Below are 24,971 nucleotides of genomic sequence, written 5' to 3'. Positions count from 1 at the left end.
AGACTTCAACTGGGTTATGAGTCCACATCATGTATTGCCCAATAATATACACTCAATAATCAATAATAATTAAACAAACCTGTATACAACATAATGTGGCCAAATTCAACATGGAATCCGGCATGTGTTCCAAGCCTTAAGGAGACTACCGAAGATGATAGGTGTTAAACCACAGCAAGGCCCAGATAGAGCCAAGCTCTAGGCATCACTAAACTACAGCCACACACAACTTGGTATACAATGTTTGTTCCAAGCCTCGATGTGACCACCGAAGATGATAGGTGCTAAACTACAGCGAGGCCCAGATAGAGCCAGACCTCAATGTGACCACCGAAGATGATAGGTACTAAACCACAGCGAGGCCCAGATAGAGCCAGACCTCAATGCGACCACCGAAGATGATAGGTACTAAACCACAGCGAGGCCCAGATAGAGCCAGACCTCAATGCGACCACCGAAGATGATAGGTACTAAACCACAGCGAGGCCCAGATAGAGCCAGACCTCAATGTGACCACCGAAGATGATAGGTGCTATATTACTGCACAGCGGTGCGGAAAAAGACAGACATTCTGCCTTTTTCTGCGCTTCACTGCACCGCACATTGTGGTGTGAACAGGGAACATAGAAAGCAATTATTTTCTATGTACTTTAGTGGTGATCTGTGCTTATCAAAAGCAGAACGTGAACGTCCCCTGATACAGTCCACTGGAAAACTCTCGGTGACATTTCACTGTTCCCTGTAGATTGTGCAAAGTGCAGTTTGTATTGTGGTCTGCAGCATCAGTGCTTTAAGTGGGCCAAAAGAGGTGCCGGTACTCTATTAGGCGCCGGTGCTCCCCCCCCCCCCCCCATACTGAACATGAAAATATATATATTTTACAAACCCTCTCTTAGGCCTGGTACACACGAGAGGATTTATCCGCGGATACGGTCCATCAATGTCCCCATCAGCCATCAATGTCCCCATCAGCCATTAATGTCCCCATCAGCCATCAATGTCCCCATCAGCCATTAATGTCCCCATCAGCCATCAATGTCCCCATCAGCCATTAATGTCCCCATCAGCCATCAATGTCCCCATCAGCCATCAATGTCCCCATCAGCCATCAATGTCCCCATCAGCCATCAATGTCCCCATCAGCCATTAATGTCCCCATCAGCCATCAATGTCCCCATCAGCGTTGTGCAGCACATTTACCTCCTGCCTCCGCACTAGACGACTTTAGCTCTTCTGTAACTCCTGACTCCCACCCGCTGCTACACACGCAAAGGATCATTATTTCAAACAGCGGGCGGGAAGAGGGGAGTGATGTCACTGGTTGCCGGGACATCGGCGGTGACGGTCCCAGCAGCCAATCCAAAAGCACGGCCTGGCAGCATGGGCGGGTGTGCGGCTTTGTTTGCAGGACCTGTCAGCTGTGTGCGGGCGGGCAGATAAAGCACACGAGCGGGCCGGGGGTTTGGAGACCCCTGCCATAGACTAGTCCTCCTGCGTCCAGGCTGCTCTCCCCCAGACACTGCCACACTCCTACCGACCGGGCAAGCTACATGACTCGTCTCCAGGGGAGGGCTGGCAGCCTTAGGCCTGGGGGGCAAGTCCAGTCAAGTGGCCCATTGAACCATCAATGCAGCCTGATCAGTGCCCATTAACGCCTCACCAGTGCCCATTAGTGAAGCCTCATCATTGCCCATTAACGCAGCCTGATTAGTGCCCACCAGTGCAGACAGTGCCCATCAGTGCACCCTGATCAGTGCCCATGGGACGTGGGGGGGTCAGCTGGGGGGTGTCAGGGTCTATCTCACCTTGGTGGGTTCTTGCACCGTGCACGGCCTCTTCGAGGAGGTTATGACAACTTCCAAGCTGCCTCTCTGCTTGTCTCTTGTCCAAAGACTCTGGGAGTGTAATGGAGAGAGGTAACCTCAGGTGCCTGCTCATCTCACTCAAGGTAGTGAGATAAGCAGGCAGTGCTGCTCTCAGACATGTCTTCTCTCTCATTTAAGAGGGTAAATTATATTTTCTAAAGAGAAAAATTAAAATGGAAAATGTTGGCCCATGTAGCCCAATACAACTAAACACCCTCTGTGTGTGGGTGCTACTGGAGGTCCAGAATTATTTTTCAATTGCCCATCAGTGCAACCTGATCAGTGCCCATCAATGCAGCCTGATCAGTGCCCATCAATGCAGCCTGATCAGTGCCCATCAATGCAGACTCACCAGTGCAGAGTGCGCCCATCAGTGCAGCCTGATCAGTACCACCTCACCAGTGCAGCCTGATCAGTGTAGCCTTATCAGAACCCATCAATGCAGCCTCGGTGAGGCTGCATTGATGGGCACCAGTGAGGCTGCATTGATGGTGCCAGTGCAGACAGTGCCCATCGGTGCAGACTGATCAGCGCCCATCAATGCAGACTCACCGGTGCCCATCAATGCAGACTCACCGGTGCCCATCAATGCAGCATCACTAGTGCCCATCAGTGCAGTCCAACCAATGCCCGACAATGCAGCCTCACCAGTGCAGCTTATCAGTGGCCAACAGTGCGGCCTCATCAGTGTAGCATATCAGTGCTGCCTTATCAGTGCAGCTTAAGGCTACTTTCACACTGAGGCACTTTGCAGGTGCTATAGAGCTAAAAATAGCGCCTGCAAAGTGCCCCGAAAGAGCCACTCCTTTCACTCCAGTGTGAAAGCCCGAAGGCTTTCACACTGGAGCGGTGCGCTGGCAGGATGGTAAAAAAAGTCCTGCAAGCTGCATCTTTGAGTCTGTAGGAGCGGTGTATACACCGATCCTACAGTGCCCCTGCCCATTGGAATCAATGGGCAGCGCCGCCAGCAAAGTGCCACTGCAGCGGGTGGTTTTAACCATTTTTTGGCTGCTAGCGGCCAAATAGCGCCGTAAAAACGACAGTAAAGCATCGCTAAAAATAGCGGCACTTTACCGCTGATGCCTCAGTGTGAAAGTAGCCTTAGAGTGCCGCCTAATCAGCGGCAATGAGTGCAGCCTCAACCTCCTTAATGAGTTTGCATTGATTTCAGCATGCATTGCATGGAACACTTTGCACATGCTGAAATCAATGCAAACTCATTAAACAGACCACATTCATTGAAAGTGTATTAATATACAGATCATGATTTTGCAATAAAGTGATCCATGCTGCAAACTCATTAAACAGTCTACACCTTCAGTGAAAGTTCATGCACTGCAAAGTTTGCAAAACATAAACTTTCGCTGAAGGGAGAATGTTGAGTTTGCAGCATGGATCACTTTATTGCAAAATCATGATCTGTAAATCATGATAAGAGTATTTTATTAAATTGTACCTGTTGTCCTTAGCAGGGGGTTCCCCTCGTGCTTCTCTCTTTCCTCCTCCTGTCATCAGACAGCCTCCCCCTCCCAAGAGAGGACCCAGTGAACAACAGCCGCACGGAGGGGGTGGGCGGAGCTTTAGGCTCCGCCTCCACCAGTCATGTTTGTAATCTATCAGTCATCGGCCGCTCCGTACTATCCCCCGCCCACCTCTCCAGCCCTCTACATTGCCGCTCTCTCTTACTATCCTCAGCATTCGTGAGTATAGCGGCAAAGAAGAGGGCTGGAGAGGCTGGGCGGTATTAGCATTCGCGAGGAGAATAGTAGGAGGGGGCGACAATGTAGAGGGCTGGGCTGCCGCGCTGCACAGACAAGACAAAAAAAAAAGGTAGGCGGCCTGGGGGGGAAATCTCCTCCCCCTCCCCCGGCCCAGTCCGCCCCTGCTCGTCTCACCTGCTCTTCCTCCTGCACACGATATACGCTGCCTGGGTGAAGTGCGTTCCGGTACGGGAAACCCACGTACTGGGCGCACGGAGAGGTGCTGGTACTCTCCAGGGCCAATTTTGGAAGTGGCGGTACTGAGTACCGCCGCGTTCCGGCCCAGTTAAAGCACTGGGTCTGCTGTAGAAAGAGCAAGACTTCATTTCAATTGCATTCATTTATTGGGTCCTAGCAGAAAATTTCCCTTTGAACTTACCCTGCTATTTCTAAAACTGCTGGAATGTAAAATACAGCAGCCATAGGCAGTCTATGGGATTGATTTACTAAAGGGAAATAGACTGTGTACTTTGCAAAGTGTAGTTGCTTCAGGGCTTAGTAAATGAGGCAAAGCTCCACTTTGCACAGAATACCCCATTATGTACAAGGAAAATGGAAAAAAAAAAACAGCATTTTTACTTGCACGTGATTGGATGATGGAAGTCAGCAGAGCTTCTACTCATTTAATAAGCTCTAGAACAACTGCATTGCAAGTGCACAGTCTATTTGCCTTACATTACATTACATCACCCTAATTGTGTCTGGGCACTTTTTTTGTATTCTTCTGTAAAACATTTTTGGTTTAACTCTGACTCTTGTGGATTTGTCCTCATAGTGCTGGAAGTGCACCAGTTTGCCCAGGAAGCCGGAGTAGCTGAGGCCTGGCTGACTGCTCAGGAGCCCATAGTGAAGAGCCCGGAGCTGGGGAACAGTGTGGACGAGGTGGAGCAGCTGATCAGACGGCATGAAGCTTTCCGTAAAACTGCAGCCGCCTGGGAGGAGAGGTTCAGCTCATTGAGGCGCCTCACTACAGTAAGAGAAATCATGTAGGCTGTATATGTGTTACAAACATGTAGGCTGTATATGTGTCTCACAAAGCTGCACATCCACTATCTCCCAAATGGCTGCTAAACCTCATTAGAGCCAGAGGGGTAGATTCAGGTAGCAATTATGCCTGCGTATCCATAGATACGCAGCGTAATTGCTAATTTGCGCCGGTGTATCGACTTTTCTGTATTCAGAAAGCTCGATACGCCAACTGTAGCCTAAGATATGACTGGCATAAGGCTCTTATGCCGTCGTATCGTAGGCTGCATTCTCACGCTGGCCGCTAGGTGGCGTTCCCGTAGTGGTCAGCGTAGAGTATGCAAATTGCATACTCATGCCGATTCACAACCGTACGCGCGCCCGGCGTTCGCATTTTACGTCGTTTGCGTTCGTCGGTTTCCGCGTAAGGCTGTTCCTGCTGTTAGCAGGGGCAGCCAATGCTAAGTATACCCGTCGTTCCCGCGTCGCGATGTTTGAAAATTACATTGTTTGCGTAATGAATCGTGAATGGCGCTGGACGCCATTTACGTTCACGTTAAAGAAAATGACGTCCTTGCGACGTCATTTGCCGCAATGCACGTCGGGAAAGTTTCCCGACGGAGCATGCGCACTACGTTCGGCGCGGGAACGCGCCTAATTTAAATGATCCACGCCCCCTACGGGATCATTTAAATTACGCGCGATTACGCCAGCCAGTTTTACGAAGCGCCCCCGCAAATTACGGAGCTACTGCTTCGTGAATGAAGCGTAGCGCACGTAATTTACGGAGGCGTAGCATAAAAACGGTATGCTGCGCCTCCGTAAGAGGGCGCAAATCTACCTGAATCTACCCCAGAGTGCCTTCCTTGTCCTTGCCCCTCCCATATGCATTTCAACACAAGGTCACGTGTCTTCCTCAGGGTCATCTCATGTGTCAAAACGCGTAGGTGAGGGGCAAGGACAGTAAAGGCACTCGAAACTCTGAGGTTTAGCAGCCAATTGGGAGATCGTGGATGTAGAGCTTTGAGAGACACATATACAGCCTACATGTTTGTAACAGTGCGGTGCGCTGGAAGCACCTATACTATGTGAGAACCCTGTATGTTTGTGTTAAACATTTGAAAGTTTTAAAACAATTCAAGCACTTTTGGAGTCTTTTCTCTGCATATACCTTGTTGCTGATAACTGAGGAGGAGATTGCGGGAGGAGCATAGGAGCCAGCTAAATTGGATTTATCTCATTAAGCCCTGGGGTGGCTCACAGGCGTATTTTGACCCAACATACTGTAGCTGGGGGGGCCACACTCTGCACAAGTACAACTTTGTTGCACCTTATCTATAGCATGGAAATTTTAATGTATGCACATTTTTTCAACTATCTGCTAATGTTTATGATTAGGAATTAAAAGAGAAGTATGGGAATGCCTTTTTTCCTCCATCATACTAGGTGGATGCTGCATCTGTCCCCCGGCATCTCTGCACTGAGAGCCGAGCCATCAGCAATGTTCGATGACTCGGTCTCTGAGCAGAGAGCTGCTGCCTATCAATCAGCGTCTCTTCTCTCTGCTCCTCCACGCTCACTGGAGTAAAGAGCTGTGAAGGGGTAAGGAGCGGCCACCTCAGCCTATTAGCGGCTCGCTGAGATGGCTATCGGTCCAGGCAGATCCTGGCGGATCCTGACTTCCATTGTCGCAATGACGCAGTGCCTGGACTGATTCCAGTGACATCAGCAGAGAATGGACTTCAGACCGCTCTCTGCTGAAAACGGGTCACAGGAGTGCAAAACGTATTGCACTCCTGTGATCCATAGGAGAAGCCCAGCCAAACGAGCTCAGGCTGGACTTCTCCTTTAAGTATTTTGATTTATATGCAGTTTTTTTTGTTGATGACACAGCACAACACTATTATTTGCACATATACTGTATAATGTATGTGATAAGTGTTAGAAGTTGGTCTGGTGTATATACATCTATATACCTTTTCCCCCTCGCAATTTTTATTTTGTGAACGTTAGGTAGCTCATAAGGTTTTTCTCTTTTAATGTTTTATAGCAGAAATGAGAAATTATTGTATTTTTTTTCATTCATGTAATAAAAAACAAAAAAAAACTGTGGTGATCAAATACCACCAAAAAAAGCTCTATTTGTGAGAAAAAAATTATATAAATGTAATTTTGTGTACATCATGGCATGGCCATGCAGTTTACAGTTAAAATAGCGCAGTGATTAATAGTAAAAAATGGCCTGGTCATAGAGAGGGCAAAACCTTCAGGAGTTCAAGTGATTAAAAGAAAAGTTGGCAGTGGCAAGGCTCATATTTTTTACTCCAAGGTCCTACTTAAAAGGTGCACATATATATGTCTGAAGATGAAAGTGCGTCTGCATCAGCCAGTTTATGGGCTTTTGCACTAAATAAATGTTTTGTGAGCCCAGCAATTCCCACCGTGAACTGTCCAGCCTTTATATGCTCATATCTTCTTATAGCCTCCGGCTCTGCTGATTGTTACTGGTGTCCGATAAGCTGAAACTGTGTGGGCAGAATCTGCCTGAGGCTGACCCTTGAGGAATGATGGAGAGTACGACACCGAGTCTTCCTACCTGGTTTCGGCTTATGAAAACTGCTTGGCATTTGTTACCAAATCAAAGTTGCCAGAGATGGAAAACTGTTGCTTTCTTTATCCTAACTCAAGCTTTGCAAGCTGTTGTGTAAAAAAAAAAAAAAATGCATATTTTTTTTCCTGTAAAAATATGTGCATTTATGATTTATTTTTTAAAGTAAACCTAGCTTTAACATACACCCACCGGCCACTTTATTACCGTAGGTACATCTGGTCAATTGCTAATCAGCCAATCATATGGCAGCAATTCAATGCATTTAGACATCTAGACGTGGTGAAAACGCCTTCCTGAAGTTCAACCCGAGCATCAGAATGGGGAAGAAAGGGGATTTAAGTGACTTTGAACGTGGAAAAGTTGTTGGTGCCAGACGGGCTGGTCTGAGTATTTCAAAAACTGCTGATCTACCGTGATTTTCACGCACAATCCTCTCTCGGGTTTACAGAGAATGGTCTGGGGAAAAAAATCTCCAGTGAGCGGCAGTTGTGAGGATGAAAATGCTTTAATGATGTCAGAGAAGAATGGGAAGACTGGTTCTGTCAGGTCACCTGTGGCCAGATGACAAGTGCACCCCGTTGGAGTCAGGGGTGCACCACAAGGTAGTGAACCCTATAGCAGACTGCTGCGGATGGACCACAGAGTGGATATGGAGGAGAGGTTCACTGGGGCACAAACAGGGACCCTACAGGAAGCTTGAGCCCAAGTTTCCCCAGGGCGTGGAGTCTAAGACCCAGCTGGTATTCACCAAAGCCTCTAGTTGTGAGGATGGCCTTCGCTGCAACTGGATTAAGGTCGCGGCCCCCGGAGTCCCCTGGGTCACGCTCCGCAGGGAGAGAGGGGAAACAGCCACTCAGGACACAAGAGATAGTGAGGGATAAGCCGAGGTCGGGGCAACAGGCAGACAAGGGACAGGCCAAGGGTCAGGGTCACAGGCAATTAGGAGTAGTCGGAGACAAGCCAAAATCGGTACACAGAGATAATGTAGCACACGGCAAGCATGAACACAATACTAACAAACAACGTTCATCAGCAATGCAGACCTGCACTGGTTAATATAGAGTTCCTGGAATGGCCTAGGGTGGAGCCATACACGGAGGAGAGATGACAAAGACAGCCAGGTGGGAGGGCCTGGCCTCTAAGATGAACACATAGAGAGCAAGGTAAGCTGCCAGATATTACTGCATATCCATGAAAGGTTTGAGATGATAGAAAGGCAACAGTAACTCAAATAACCACTTGTTACAACCAAGGTATGCAGAATACCATCTCTGAACACATCAAACCTTGAAGCAGATGGGCTACAGCAGTAGGAGACCACACCGAGTGCCACTCCTGTCATCTTAAAACATAAAACTGAGGCTACAATTCGCACAGGATCACCAAAATTGGACAATAGAAGGTTGGAAAAATGTTACCTGGTCTGATGAGTCTCGATTTCAGCTGTGACATTTAGATGGGGTCAGAATTTGGAGTAAACATGAAAGCACGGATCCATCCTGCCTTGTATCAACGGTTCATGTCTGTGGTTTAATGGTGTGGGGGATATTCTTGGCCCACTTTGGGCCCCTTAGTACCAGTTGGTCATAGTTTAAACGCCACAGCCTACCTGAGTATTGTTGCTGACCATGTCCACCCCTTTATGACCACAGTGTCCCCATCTTCTGATGGCTCCTTCCAGCAGGATAATGCACCATGTCACAAAGCTCCAATCATCTCACCACTGGTTTCTTGAACATGACAATGAGGTCACTGTACTCCAGTGGCCTCCACAGTCACCAGATGTGCAGCCGACAAATCTGCAGCAACTGCGTAATGCTATCATGTCAATATGGACCAAAATAATAAAAAAGAATGAAGGCAGTTCTGAAAGCAAAGACAGCCGGAGTAGGTCTCGGCTCTTCACGGCGCCTGCGCACAGGCTATGCGCAGGCGCCGTGAAGAGCCAAGCCTATTTCGGCTATTTCCGGAGAAGCGTGACGTACCACGGCCGGCCGTCAATCACCTTCCCTGTCCATAGGAACGCCCATTCCCCGGAATCTTCTATGTACGCTATAACAGTGAGTACGGGGGAAAAAAAATTAAGACCGGCATAGTGTAGCTCGCGCTACTATGCCGGATTTAATGCTAGAGGGAAAAAAAAAAAAAAAAAATTTTATATAGGGTGAACCCCCGCTTTAATAACCAGACCAATTTTCAGCTTTCGGTGCTCTCACAATTTAAATGACAATTACTCAGTCATACAACATTGTACCCAAATGAAATGTTCGTCCTTTTTTTCACACAAATAGAGCTTTCTTTTGGTGGTATTTAATCATCCTTGGGTTTTTTATTTTTTGCGCTATAAGAGAAAAAAGACTGAAAATTCTGTAAAAAAATATACAATTTTCTTTGTTTCTGTTATAAAATTTAGCAAATTTTGTATTTTTTCTTCATTCTTTTGCATAAATGTGAAAGATGAAGTTACGTCGAGTAAATAGATACCCAACATGTCACCCTTCAAAATTGCACACACTCGTGGAATGGCGCCAAACTTTGCTACTTAAAAATCCCCATAGGCGACGTTGCAGAGTATGGGGGGTATTGCAGAGTATGGGGGGTATTGCAGAGTATGGGGGGTATTGCAGAGTATGGGGGGTATTGCAGAGTATGGGGGGTATTGCAGAGTATGGGGGGTATTGCAGAGTATGGAGGGTATTGCAGAGTATGGAGGGTATTGCAGAGTATGGAGGGTATTGCAGAGTATGGAGGGTATTGCAGAGTATTGGTGTTATTGCAGAGTATTGGTGTTATTGCAGAGTATTGGTGTTATTGCAGAGTATTGGTGTTATTGCAGAGTATTGGTGTTATTGCAGAGTATTGCACAGGGAGGGATGGATGGCAGGATCTGTGACTGCATTTGTCACAGATCCAGCCCACAGCAGCTGCTGCTGCTTCCGCTCTCCCCCCTCTCCTCTCTCACACTGTACCGTTTGGTACAGAGAGGGGAGGGAGGAACCGGCGTCGTCACATGACGCCGGTTTGTTTACAAGTGATCGCTCCGTCATTGGACGGAGCGATCACGTGGTAAACCACCGCTATATTCCCGTGTCCACCCTACCCTGTGATTGGACAATGAAGAGCACACTGATTATTGCAAAACAATAGAACCCTGAGTGTTGTCCCTGCTTCGGTTGCTGTGTAGAGGGTTACAGAATTGATAACCTTTGCTAATTTTGGCCAAAAATAAAGCGATTTTTTTTTTTTTATTGAATAGTTCATTGTTTTTTTTATGTCTACATGGAGTTTAGCTTAAATTTTAGCCAAAATGTTCAGTACTACATTGTGGGATTATAACCTTTTCTGCATTCTCCCTTTTGTAGCTGGAGAAGATGAAAGCTGAGCAAAGCAAACAACCCGCAACTCCGCTCCTTGGCCGAAAAGTTTTCCCGGACACCACAGACTTTTCACCTCGACCATCACCTCTTGTCCAACAGCCATTCCATGAAAAGTCTGAGACTAAACTGGAGCAGAAGGACACTCTAGCTGTTCCTAATGGGATCCCTGTGGAGAGTCACAGAACACGGACAGAGAGGGGAGAAGCAAGGGTAGGGTATGTGCGTCAAGAGATAAAGCCGGAGAGACTTCAGCCAAAGATGGATCATGTGGAGGCCAAGATAACTGAGAAGATTCAGCCTGCTCAGGAAGGAACCCGTGGGGAAAAAGGAGAGATCAGATTTGCTCAAGGTATGGCCACTTTGACTGTGGAGAAAGCAGAGAGCAAGTCGAATCGTCATGGCGAGCGGAGAAGAGATAGGCATGATCGTAGGCTGGAACGCCAGGAGTCCAGTGAGCAGGAGGTTCCCAAACCAGAGCATCAGGAGGAAAGGAGGAGACGAGACCGACACGACAAAAGGCTGGAGAGACAGGGGTCCAGCGAACAAGAAACACCAAAACCGGAGCAGACAGAAAGGAGGAGAGATCGGCATGAGAGGAAGGCAGAGAAGGAGTCCAGTGAGCAGGAGACGCCAAAGAACGAGCCTGACAAACCAGGAGGGTAAGGAGCTTCAGTTCTTTGCCTGAAATGACATAACAGTTGGCTGTGTGTAGAACAAGGAATACATGAGGACAGTTGTTAATCATTGGGATGCTTTGCTTGGTGGGATGAGCGATAGTGGCTTTTTTTCTCCATTATATTCAAACATTGAAGAATTTGCCCGATTCTTCCACCCCACTTTATTAAATGTTAACACTTATGCTTATGTGTACACACGACCGTTATTCGGGTTCTAAAAAATGACGTGTGTGGGCTTCAGGGCATTTTTCGGGTTCTAAAAAATGGGCAATTTTTTTTTCGAACATGCTCTATTTTTTCACAACATTTTTTAACGTAGTTTTTAAGGTTGTAAAAAATGGTCGTGTGTGGGCTTTGAAAGACGTGAAAGATTCACGCATGCTCAGAAGCAAGTTATGAGACGGGAGCGTTGGTTCTGGTAAAACTACTGCTCGTAATGGAGTAAGCACATTCATCACGCTGTAACAGACAGAAAAGCGCGAATCGTCTTTTACTGACACAAAATCAGCTAAAGGGTGACGTCATTCCGAATGGAACTTCCCCTTTATAGTGCCGTCGTACGTGTTGTACGTCACCCCGCTTTGCTAGAGCATTTTTTTCACGATCGTGTGTAGGCAAGGCCGTTTTAATGATCAAGTTGGAAAAAAAACGTTTTTTCTAGAGCCTGAAAAACAACGTTTTTACAACCCGAAAAATGATCGTGTGTACGCGGCATTAGAATTTTATGAGCGTCGTTTCTTTCTGGTTAATAAGATGGAACTTGGCTGCCTCCCAGCATTAGCATTCTTTTGCAAACAAACAGTAGGGTGCTGTAAGCTCCTGAGAAATGGACTGCAACTGGACTAGAGTTTATGTTGTGATATGAGGATAAAGTACTTTACAATGCCTGCAGCTATACAGGTGAGTGGGAGCTTGTTTTAAAGCCCATTTAATGCCCGTTAAGAATACTTTGCTTTTTTGGCCACAAGTTCACATTACCTGGGGTGTCCTGAGGTGGTAGTTGATGGTAGTGTTATGCCCTATACACGCAATCAGAATTTCCTATGGGATAAACTCCGACAGTTTTTTTCGACTGAATTCCGCTCAAGCTGTCTTACATACACACTGTCGCACCAAATTCCGACCGTCAAGAACACGGTGGCGTACAACACTACGACGTGCCGAGAAAAGTGAAATTCAATGCTTCCGAGAATGCGTCAACTCGATTCTGAGCATGCACGTTTTTTTCTCCATCTGCGTTCCATACAGACGAACGGAATTTCCAATAGAATTTTTTCCATCGGAAAAAAGAGAACATCTTTCTAAGTCCGTCGGAATTTCGGAAGGAAAAATTCCGATGGGGCTCACATATGGTCAGAATATCAGATGAAAAAATACACACACTCCGAAACGGACAAAAAATACCTCTTACGAAGCTATCATACGATAATCGGATCGTAAGTACAGAACTTTCAAGAAAAAAATTCTCGTATGTTACCAAATTGTACGATTTTAGTTTTATTCAGTACAGTTGTTGTCCGAAAATACAATAGAAATACACTACAACACATGACATCACGATTTTTTTTATTCTGTTGTACGAGAATTTTCATAACTTCAGTACCCTCTCCATTTTCGATATGCGACTAGCATGCAAAACAACGGACAATCTGTCATCTAAATTTTGAATTGTACCTTTTGAACTGATAGGTACTGGACAAGCGGAAACTACCGTATTTTCCGGCGTATAAGACGACTTTTTGGATGCAAAAAAATGCATCCAAAGTCGGGGGTCGTCTTATACGCCGGTGACAGTCTCCGTGCTGCTGCGAGCGTCCATGATTTGAAACCCGCGCCTTCTTCTCAGTGTGTCCTGTGATAGGCGGAACACAAATCTTCCCAGCAGCGCCTCTGTTCTGTGTTCCTCCTATCACAGATGCCTTCTCATCCTCGGACGAGAGGACGTCCGTGATAGGCGGAACACAGAACAGAGGCGCTGCTGGGAAAATTTGTGTTCCGCCTATCACAGAACACGCTGAGAAGAAGGCACGGCTTTCAAATCATGGACGCTCGCAGCACGGAGACTGTCACCGGCCTGGAAACAAATCAGCAAAACGTGAGTGATGGCACTGTTGGCACAGTGGGGGGCAAGTGATGGCACAGTGTGGGCAAGTGATGGCACAGTGGGGGCAAGTGATGGCACAGTGGGGGCAAGTGATGGCACAGTGGGGGCAAATGATGGCACAGTGGGGGCAAGTGATGGCATAGTGGGGGCATGTAATGTAATGGCACAGTCGGGGCATGTAAAGTAATGGCACAGTGAGATTTGAAAAAAGCCTGTTTCTGTCAGCGGTTCCGGCTACCCCTCAGCTTCCAGAAAGACGAGTAGGAAGGGGGTAGTCTTATACAGTGAGTATATCCCAAAACCAACATTTTTCCGGGAAAATTAGGGGGTCGTCTTATACGCCGGAAAATACGGTAATATCTATGGTACCTTGAAGTGGAACTTTTACTGGCCACAATAATACTTCCTCTAGTAATTATTAATAAGGATGCACAGACATCTGATTTTTCATGAATCCTTGGAAATTTGCCACACTTTGGTGATGGTCATGTGCTACAGAACTAGGGAGCGGCTCTAGGTCCCATGACCAGCAACTAGAGGGCAGAAGGATGGTAAGGTGTTAGGGAACGTGGTACTTTACAGGTTTACATTTCTTTTTAGGCATACTGGAGTGATATAAACATGGGGGGGCGGTATAGACCCCCTTCTATTTCTAGGACTGTTTCCTGGTGTTGGAACATTTGGAGGGTGGAGATTTGTCTTTCAGTTGCTGATCTGTGATGAGGCGACAAGCTGAGTGGTTAGAAAAAAGATCATTTGTCATTAACCTGTAAACAACTAACAGTGTGCTCTTTATCCCTCTGTAGAAAGGCGACACTTGCCGACATTGTAGAACAGCTACAGGAAAAAGAAGCATCACAGAAAGACCCTGCAGTAAGTATTCTCTGTGTATCAAGCATGACACATACTGACAGAGGTATATGTAATCAATGCTAAACCATTACAAAGCCCAAGGTGAGATGCCAATACGCCACAGAAATATCTTCTTATGGCGCGTACACACGATCAGAAATTCCGACAACAAAACCGTGGATTTTTTTTTTTAGACAGAATGTTGGCTCAAACTTGTGTTGCATACACACGGTCACACAAATGTTGTTGGAAATTCCAAATGTCAAGAGCGCGGTCACATACAACACTACGACGAGCCAAGAAAAATTAAGTTCTGCCTGCCACCACAACAACAAATTGTAGCATGTCACTATAGTTGCCTGCCACCAGATGCAGCGTATCACTGTAGTAGCCTGCCCCACTGCAGCCACCAGATGTAGCCTGCCACTATATGTAGCTTGATAATTTGTATGGGTTTTCTTTGTGCAGCGAAAGAACTTGGTACAAGTAAAGCCTCTTGCAGCCTCTACCGAGCGCTACGGTCTCAGCAGGAATCCGGCAATACAAGTCAGTAGCCAGTGGAAAACTGTCACATGCACAGTTTATTACACTGGGATTCTGCACCTATGAGATTAAGAATATCATGGAGGCAGACCTACCAGCGGTGACATGGGCAATGATGCCAACAAGCCTGGTCTCTGCTGTCCTGACGCTCAGCTCCTTCAGTGTGACCAGGCCTCAAACAGGGCACAGACCAGCACTGGTCCAAGGCCTGATACCCCTGCTGTAAACAAAAACAAAAAAAGATCATCTTTCTTCTTAAGCTGAGAGAAGACATTTAATTAACCTGCTAATATCTTAGTCAACTACTTTCTGTTTTTTTGTATAGAAGACAATATATTCTCATTATTATTTATTATTGTAATGAATATTATGTAGACTTGTGGAGAGAGAAAGTTGTGCTATGTGTTATTCAGTTTACTGCTAAGGTTCCCTTATTTTTTAGAATCGGGATTCTCCGGCCCGCTTACCCAATGGCGTGGAAAAGCTTCCAGAAAGAGCGCCTAGGCCTGATCGGCCAAGAGCAAGAGATCGACCCAAACCCAGAAGAAGACCTCGTCCTAAGGACCCAAACCAAGCACCGGGGGAGGCCCGGAGATCCCGCTCAGCTCCAGCGCAGAACAATGCCCCTCCTCCACCTCCTCCAACCCACACAGTACAACTGGAAGGATACCTCTTCAGAAAACATGAGCTGGATGGACCCAGCAAAAAAGCCTCAAACAGGTGCAGGCAGGAAGCACGGGCCGGATTTTACTTATTTTGTTTTTATTACTTTGTATAGGCCCAAAAATTTTCAGTGCATTCACACGTAGCCTTGAGTCCAAAGGTGTTTGCATTCTAAAGTTCCTACTGTAGTTATTCTGTATTCAAATTGTTTAAAGGCAATTAGCTTACAAGTATGTTTTTGGATTGTGGGAGGAAACTGGAGGCCACACGTGAATTTAAACATGTTCCATAGAGTGCCATATGAGCACACAAGGGCCAATATGGTCATAAGCCACTTGGTCCACTCGTGAACAAACAATCTCCACCATGTAATGTTCTTTTCAGGACCCCCCAAATGCCACCATGGTGCTAATGGCTAAATCATATTTTTATGTATTGCTTGCCATCTGCTAAGGGACAGGTAACCGTATAATTCTGGCAGTTGCAGGAAACACCAGTACTTTCATCTGCTCCGGTGTTTTCAAATGGACATCAATCATATGCCTTTTAAAGTGGACTTGGTCCCCTTTTCCCAAATAAAAGCCCCGACCATGCTGCAAAAATGACTAAAGTACTTATGTATGTAACAGCCTGACAATGGCAGCTTACCGGTATGTCCCCTGAGCTGTTCTTATGGAGCCTTTCACAAATCAGAAGGGTCATCGTTTCTTTTATTAGGGGCCAGCATTTCTGGCCCCATCCTAATATCAGCCACTTTGCAGAGAACATCTGTCTGGCAATGAGCAGATTAGGCCTTTGGTAGTAGTTTCTGGCTCACGTTCTTTCCAAAATGCTATAAGCATTTGGCACCATGGTGTATACCAGAGAACTTCATACTGATAAACAGAATTTTGTCTAAAGCCGCGTACACACGACCATTTTTAACGTCCTAGAAAAAAACAATGTTTTTTTCGACGCGATTCTTGTCAAGCCTGCCCTGCATACACACGATCATGAAAAAAAAATGCTCAAGCAAAGCGCGGTGACGTACAACACGTACGACGGCACTATAAAAGGGAAGTTCCATTCGGATGGCGCCACCCTTTGGGCTGCTTTTGCTGATTTCGTGTTGGTAAAAGTTTGGTGAGAGATGATTCGCGCTTTTCAGTCTTCGTGCTTTTCAGTCTGTTACAGCGTGACAAATGTGCTATCTCCATTACAAACGCTAGTTTTACCAGAACGAGTGCTCCCGTCTCATAACTTGATTCTGAGCATGCATGTTTTTTTTTTTGCGTCGTTAAAGCCTACACACGACGTGAAAAATGACGCAAAAAATTTGAGCACGTTCTAAATTTTTAATGCCCATTTTTCACGTCGAGAATGTTCTGGAGCCCACACACAATCGTTTTTAATGACCATTTAAAAAAATTGCATTTTTCAACGTCATGAAAAACGGTCGTGTGTACGCGGCATAAGCTTTTGCCATTGTGTTGAAGGCTGTGTGACAGGTAGATATGTTTCTTTGTGGTTATTGGAAGGTTGGCTTTAGATGTTCTTTCTCTGTTCTCTGCAGGTCCTGGGTAAATTTATACTGTGTGCTGAACAAAGGGGACTTGGGGGTCTACAAGGATGCAAAAAGTCAAAGTTCAGGAGCAACACACGGAGGGGAACCCCTAATGACTCTACATGGAGCTTCCTGTGAAATAGCCAATGAGTATAAGAAAAAGAAGTTTGTCTTCAAGCTCAGGTAAATAATCTGCCTAAAAAAACGCTTTTCTATCGTTCGCTCCTATAGCCATAGCTTAAAAAAAAAACTGAACAATATGTATTTTTTTTCTATTTGTAGGTCGACAGATGGAAGAGAATTCCTCTTTCAATCTAAAGATGAGGTAAATCCCTAGAAGTATTAAAGCAAAGTTCCACCCTTTTTCTTTTTACTTTGTCTCTAGGAGCTAAGGGCATGCAGCACTTTCACAATGGGCGCTTTTATTTTCGTAAATACCCTTTTTATTTTATTTTTATAATTTCTCCATTACTTCCTCCTTTCCCCCGCCTAGGCGCTTACGTCACTAGGCGATTTGCAAGGGTTCCTGGGCTAGCAGCGTCATGTATCCCAGGAGTCCTTGCAAATCACCTACTGCCAAAATCTCACGTTATTTGTAAGTAGGAAATGACGTGAACGGGAGTCATCCCAGCTGAGTGCATGCTGGGAGCTGTAGTCTCCTCCCTGCGGAGAACAATGGGGGCCGCAGATCTTCTGGGACTAAATGTCCTATGATGCTCCTGTTGTGATTGTCCCTCCAATGTGAGCAATGGGGAGGGAAAAAAGATCCTGCAGGTAGCTGGGCGGTGAATCTAATGAGAGAGCTGCTCTCTCTTCTCTGCTGACAGGAGAATGGGAGGAGTGGGGCGAGCGGGGGAAATATTCTAACAACCCGCCTCACCACTGCTGCTGTCACCACTTCACAGCAACACCACGGTACACAGTACACCCGGCAGCAGCTAGAGAGACTTGCAAACTTCCTCTTCTCTCCTGTCCTCTGACAGGTTGCTATAGCAATGGGGCGGCGGGAACTTGCATCGACGTTGCTATAGAAACCTGTCAGGAAGGACGACCTCGCTAAAGCCCCATACACACCATCAGATTTTCTGCAGATTTTTGTCTTTAGAGTTACCAAAACCATGTAGTGCAAGGGCCTGCCTGATTGCATACAAATTGAAACTCCTAAGGTTTGACCTCATATTATATGGTTTTGGTAAATCTGAAGACAAAAATCTGCAGAAAATCTGATGGTGTGTATGGGGCTTAAGGCAACAATGTGTGGGATCTAGAGGTGCATGCTGGGTAGTCAGCTGCACAGAAATCCAGGAAATTAACACAGGAGGGCTTCAAATGCCCACAACTAAAATGGAGCCTGCCTGCTTCAGAAATCAGTGAGTAACTATTTTTAAAGAAAGTAAAAGTGCAAAAAATATGACATGTTAGAAATGTTCATCTACATGTTATGATAATTCCAGAGCATATACAATGGCTACACAAGACATATTGTAATTACTGTATTAATTGGCGTATAACACTCACTTTTTTACCCTGAAAATAGAGGGTAAACTGTGCCTGCGTGTTATACGCAGGGGGCTGTGGAAAGTTTTTTTTCCTGAAACTTCCCTCTTAAGTTAGGATGCGTGTTATACGCTGATAAATACGGGAAATTTTTATTAAAATTACCTTTCCCTTTTCAATCTGCAGCTTTGTAATTTTCTGTAAAATGCAATATGTCTATCTGGAGGCCTTCTAGACACAAATAGTGTACAGAATCTCAAGAAATGTAATTTTGTGCTTGTGTGATTGGCGACGCTACAAGTCGGAGTTTAGGTATCCTCTGCAACCAAAATTTCATTTTTGGTGAGATACTCCCAAAGGGTTAATTACTTCTAAAGGGATGCAAGCCTTGCCAAATTCACAATCAGGGTTTGACAAATTTGCTTGGAATCTAGGAGCCAGCTAAAAAAGTTAGGAGCCAGAAAACGCACCCCGTCCCGACGAGCTTGCGCGCAGAAGCGAACACATACGTGAGCAGCGCCCACATATGTAAACGATGTTCAAACCACACATGTGAGGTATCGCCGCGATTGGTAGAGCGAGAGCAATAATTCTAGCTCTAGACCTCCTCTGTAACTCGAAACATGCAACCTGTAGATTTTTTTAAACGTCGCCTAAGAAGATTTTAAAGGGTAAAAGTTTGTCGACATATGAATTTACTCTGCGTAACATTATCTTTCATAATATTAAAAAAAAAAAACGGGGATAACTTTACTGTTGTCTTATTTTTTAATTAAAAAAAGTATTTTTTTCCAACAAAAAAGTGCGCTTGTAAGACCGCTGCGCAAATACGGCGTGACAGAAAGTATTGCAACGATCGCCATTTTATTCCCTAGGGTGTTAGGATAAAAAATACATATAATGTTTGGGGATTCTAATTAGAGGGAAGAAGATGGCAGTGAAAATAGTGAAAAATGGCATTAGAATTGCTGTTTAACTTGTAATGCTTAACTTGTAATACCAACGGCCACCACCAGATGGCGCCAGCTCACACAAGGATGCATTGCATACTAGCACATTATGAAAGACTTACCTTGAAACAAAGCCCTCCAGCGGCACGCTGTCACAGCTGCAGAGGCTTCGATCTTCATCCCGGGCTGAGACTGACTGAATGGCTGAGCCACAATGACGTCACTCACACAGGAATCTGCACGGGTATGCTATTCCTTCAGAGCACATACGCCGGTGATGTCACAGGCTGGTGCTCACCGGAATTATCCCCTAAACCAGGCATATGCATTTAGCGGACCGCCAGCTGTTGCAGAACTACACGTCCCATGAGGCATAGCAAGACTGACAGCCACAAGCATGACACCCAGAGGCATGATGGGACTTGTAGTTTTTCAACAGCTGGAGGTCCGCCAGTTGCATATCCCTACCCTAAACTTTAATTTTACCTACAGGTAAGCCTTATTATCACCATACTTGTAGGTAAAAATCTAAATGCAAAGTTTACTACTGCTTTAATGTGCTCCATTTTTTTTCTTTTTAAACAGGAGGAAATGAAAAACTGGATTACAGCTATAAGCACTTGTGTTTCTGAACATGCCGAGATAGCTAAATGGAGCCAGACCCTTCTTACTACCTCCTCCACCGATGAAGGAAATATCAAACGAGAGTCTGATCGCAGATCCAGCGCCGGGGGCCGTAAGAAGTGAACCACAAGGAGGAGCATGGAGCTTCGTACGATGCCCTCCTTCTGTACTTCTTCCGCCCCTAGGCGGAGCCAGGTGTTGGTCAAACCCCTGAAGAGCAAGCCCTTCCAGATGATCTTCTTACAGGTGGTCCGAGGAGCCTTCTGACATGTTTCGGAACTGAATCTTGATGTCTATGCATTATCTGAAAGTAGTTTTCCTACCCTGAAAAACTCCTGAGTGTTAAAAAAACAAAAAAAAAAGAAATTTTATCCTGAAACTTCCATCCTACAAACATTCCCTCTCGGTTCCTCAAGGGCCTGGCGGGTTGTAATGTATCTAGCTCTTTTAGAGATTGGTGAACACACATATAGAGGGCACAAACAGTATAAAGCTGTAGCCTACGTCTGTAGTAAAATATAGTTGATGGGAATATGGGCTGGGATAGGCGAGGGTTCAGGAACACTCGCTAGTTCAGGGGAAGAGTCTGAATTCCTTTATACACTTAGATCAGGATCATGTGAGAGCACAGGTGATAGGAGATAGCAGAGGACCAGATGTCTAGTTTTCTATTTATTTTGACAGTTTGCAAAAGATATCTTCAGAATACTTTTCTCAGTGCAATATTCGTGTGGCTGCGACAAGAGTCCGGGTCTGTGACATAAACAGAATCCCTATATCCAGGACGTTGACTAACCTTCATCTTCTCTCCTTGCAATTATAATGATTACATTTCAGAAAATCCATTCTCCATCTTTTATCACGTTGGTAGCACTGCAGCTTGTCCATGCCATGCTGGAGAACTTTCTAGTTTTCAGTGACGGGTAAGTGTAGAATATGGAGGTGCAATTCTCATTAAAAGGGGACTCTCCATGTTCACGGCCCTGTACAAGCTCTGAAACTTGTGCTAGATTTTGTTTTTTGTTGCTCCTTCCATGCTATTTTACTTTGTTTATACGCATAAAGTTTTAATCCTGCTATCAGGAATGTCACGATGTTGGCTCCACAGTATTGGACAACCAAGATTGTAGCCCAATGACTGTGCATGAACATTTTATTTACTGACCTCCAGTGAACAGCACAAGCAGAAGAGTGTCCTGGGCAGTAATTCATATCAGCCAATCAGAATTCACATCAAAGCAGTAGAGGGATTCTGATTGGGTACTGCTGCTTTTTCTTTGCTCCTTCGGAGTACTGCTGCTTTTTCCTTGGGCTGTTAAGCAAGTCTGATAATCTATGTAGACAGAGAGAATGGCATTACACAAGAATGGCATGTGGCTTTATTTATTGGGATAGTATAAAGAGAAAACACAATGTTGTAAAAGCCACAACTGGTAGGAACCAGATATTACTTTAGACAAATGGAAAATGGCCATTATGAAAAAGGAACGTTTTTTTATGTAGCTTTTTGCTTTCCTAAAAAGAAAAGCCTGCATCCATCAACAAAACATTGGGCCTAATCCTCAAAAACCCGGCGCAATGTAACTTTTTCCATTTAAGTTCCACCGCCGCAAAATCTCTACCTAAGTCCCCGATCCACAAAGCACTTACCTAGAAATTTTGAGCGGTGTAACTTAAATCCGGCCGGTGCAAGGCGTTCCTAATTTAATGGGGCGAGTCCTATTTAAATTAGGCGCGCTCCCGCACCGGACGTACTGCGCATGCTCCCGACGTCATTTTCCCGACGTTCTTTGCGCTGTTTTACGTTGCGCCGGGTTTTGAGAATCGCGACGGGCGTAAAAAAAAAAAATACGAGTTGCGGCGGGAAAAAAAAAAATTTGAAAAAAAAAAAAAAGACAGCGACGCGGGATAGAAGGGTCTACTTTTACAAGGCGTAAACAGTTTAGGCCTTGTAAAAGCAGCCCTAATATTGCGACGGCAAACTAATACTTACGGAGAAAAAACGAAGCGTAAAAGCTTCGTGGATCTCCGTAAGTTCTAATTTGCATACCCGAAGCGGCATTTCGACGAGAAATGCCCCCAGCGGCGGCCGCGGTACTGCATCCTAAGATCCGGCAGTGTAAGTCCCTTACACATGTCGGATCTTCTGCCTATCTATGAGAAACTGATTCTGTGGTTCAGTTCCATAGATAGAAACAGGGATACGACGGCGTATCCCTTTTGTGGATTACCCCCATTGTTCTTGTTCAATGTTCTAAGTCCAGACTGGTGTAGGAATAGAAAGAAGATGCAACAAATCTGTATGGGGGGATTTGCAAACCTTTCTGGACAATACACAGTAGGTAGATCTCTTCTCACCACCATGGAGGTGATTACGAAGGCTCCACCATTGTATTGGCTTATGGGGATATCAGTATAGATAGTTAAAGGGGGTGTTTATTATGAGAATTACTGTTTTTTGTAGGTTGTATTACAGGGTTGAAGCCCTTTCTGGGTAAACCTTTTGGCTACGAAAAGAAAACACCAGAAAATGTTGGCTTTTGGTGATCTGGACCTTCAACACAAGGCTCTTTAGAAGCCTTTGTAGACAGGAGAGGCAAAGTTCGAAAAGCAGGGCAGTGTAAAAATTGTAGCTGCAAAATGTTTAAAAAACAAGTCAGCCTAAAAATAAAAAATAAAACAGCCATCTCTATTGTGGATGGAAGACGTGGTCAACGCTTTCCCTTATTGGACATAAAAAGGAAAGCTCCACCCACAATGGAGGTGTGGCAGAAACATCCGCTATCCATTTCATATTGGCTTTGCTGGTTGCCGTCGCCTTCCTGTGTATGTTCTTGAGTTGCATATAATCTACAGCCCTGTGTGCATTTTCCATAATGGAGAAATCAACGTTTTTGGGGGAGTTACTTTTCTTTGCACAGGTGATTTTCAATCGTCGGCATACTTTACATAATGTGGCTGTATTCATTTACAGGCTTTCCTCGCACCACTATGAGATGCTGAGTGCACCACATGGACTGGAAGCCATTCAGCAACTGGAAAATCATTCAAAATGTAAAAAGGAGGCAGGGGTTCATGAAGGTTAGAGGAGGGTGTGTGTGTGTTTTTTTTTTTGTTTTTTTTTAAATTGTCAGTGTTTAAAGGTTAATTTTTTATTTTCTAAATAGGTTCCTTTAAGCTCGTGCATTGTTGGTTCACTTACCTTTCCCTTCCATTTCTCTTCTAAATGTTTTTTTTCTTTGTCTCAATTTCTCACTTCCTGTTCCTCAGTAAGCTTGCCCCCATCATCCGAGCCGTTCTGGCTGGGGGTTAGTCAGGGTGGGGGTTAGTCAGTGGTCTCGCCCCCTGCCTTGGGACTACATCCCTGCGGGGAGACACCGTGAACACAAGGGAGGGGGCGAGCACGCTGACTAACCCACAGCCAGAGTGGCTCAGATGATGGGGGCAAGCTTACTGAGGAGGAACAGGAAGTGAGAAATTCAGACAAAGAAAAAAAAACATTTAGAAGGGAAATCGAAGGAAAAGGTAAGTGAACCGACAATGCACTAGCTTAAAAGAACCTATTTAGAAAATAAAAAACAAACCTTTACAACCCCTTTAAATTCAAGTGAATCTCCTCAGGTCTGCAGAGTGCTGGATTTGCATGTAGATCTGTACATGAGAAACGCCAGGCAAACCAATTAAAACACAGTTGATCCATATTGCCTACCTTATGATTACTTGAATTGTGATTCTGTTCAGCCAGTCTGGTTATTTTATAGATTTCTACCATACTGCACAGGGGGGGGGGAAACACCTATGTCCAGGTTCAGTTTTGCCGTTTTCGGACAGTGAATTCAATCAGTGTGAAAATGGCGATTAACTGTACAGCGGGAAAGCCTAAATAGGAAATTGAGTGCCCGCTGACCAGGCTATGCATGGTGCCACGTGTGTGTGAATCACTAGACTGGCTGAATGGAATTACAAAGCCTTGGGTGGGATGTTCTGCAGATTTCTGACTGGGTGTTGTCTCTGGCATTAGCAAACCATTTACATGCATTTTCCATTGAAAACTCACAAAACATGTATTAGAGGGGTTTCCTGAAGGGGGTCATAGACACCCTTTAGAGACAGTTGGTGTCTGTGCTCGAGTCATGTACCTGTCACAGACAGGCGGCCATATTGAGACTTACTAGACTCCACAATGAATGTGACCTTTTAGACATGAGATGTTTAAAAAAAAATCATTCTACAGCCATTTATTATAAATGGACTGCGATAGTCCAGCTGTAGAAGGACCGGTCCTCACTTCATGACGTTCTATGCAAAATATTGAACAGCTTTGGGCAATATCTTTTTATCCCGCCATGGGCCAAAGCCAATTTATTTTTCTCAACACCAGTCAGTAAGTCTGGTTGGCTACACAGAGAACAGCAGCCATTTTGTGAACTAAAACGTTTTTCACATTAGGCTTGTTAATTCACAATGAAGTACAGACATGGTTGTGAAGCATAAAGCCTCGTACACACGATCGGATTTTCCGACAACAAATGTGTGATGGAAGGGTTTTGTCGGATAATCCGACCGTTTGTACTCTCCATCGGACAATTGTCAGAATTTTCAACAACATGTTGTCAGATTATCCGATTGTGTGTTGTACACAAGTCCGCCAGAAAAAAAATCCAAAGTACAAACACCGAACCAATGCTAACCATAACACAACATTAGCAGAAGTTGCCCAAGGAGCTGAAAAAATAGGATTTTTGTACTCACCGTAAAATCCATTTCTCTGAGTTCATAGACGGACACAGCCTTCTTTGACATTAGAGTTATGCTTCTTCCTACCAGGAGACTCTCCTGGTAGGAAGAAGCATAACCCTAATGTCAAAGAAGGCTGTGTCCGTCTATGGACGAAAGAGAAAACACATAGTTTAGTATTTGTTGGCTGAGAACGTTTTGC

The 24,971-nt window shown here is 45.2% G+C and overlaps 1 protein-coding gene across 1 annotated transcript in view; it reads left to right on the top strand.

Moving 5' to 3' along the window:
- Positions 1-21,032, top strand: part of SPTBN4 (spectrin beta, non-erythrocytic 4) — a 220,513-nt gene extending 199,481 nt beyond the window's left edge. Inside the window, exons 31-37 of the mRNA XM_040323157.1 lie at positions 4,401-4,597; positions 10,565-11,238; positions 14,167-14,233; positions 15,198-15,475; positions 16,971-17,144; positions 17,244-17,286; positions 19,994-21,032. Coding sequence (XP_040179091.1) covers positions 4,401-4,597; positions 10,565-11,238; positions 14,167-14,233; positions 15,198-15,475; positions 16,971-17,144; positions 17,244-17,286; positions 19,994-20,155 — 1,595 coding nt within the window. The 3' untranslated portion in view covers positions 20,156-21,032. The remainder of the gene's footprint in view (positions 1-4,400; positions 4,598-10,564; positions 11,239-14,166; positions 14,234-15,197; positions 15,476-16,970; positions 17,145-17,243; positions 17,287-19,993) is intronic.
- Positions 21,033-24,971: the final 3,939 nt, after the last annotated feature.

This window comes from Rana temporaria, chromosome 9 (assembly GCF_905171775.1).
Source record: "Rana temporaria chromosome 9, aRanTem1.1, whole genome shotgun sequence".
Taxonomy (NCBI): domain Eukaryota; kingdom Metazoa; phylum Chordata; class Amphibia; order Anura; family Ranidae; genus Rana; species Rana temporaria.
This window is presented reverse-complemented; position numbering and strand designations above follow the sequence as displayed.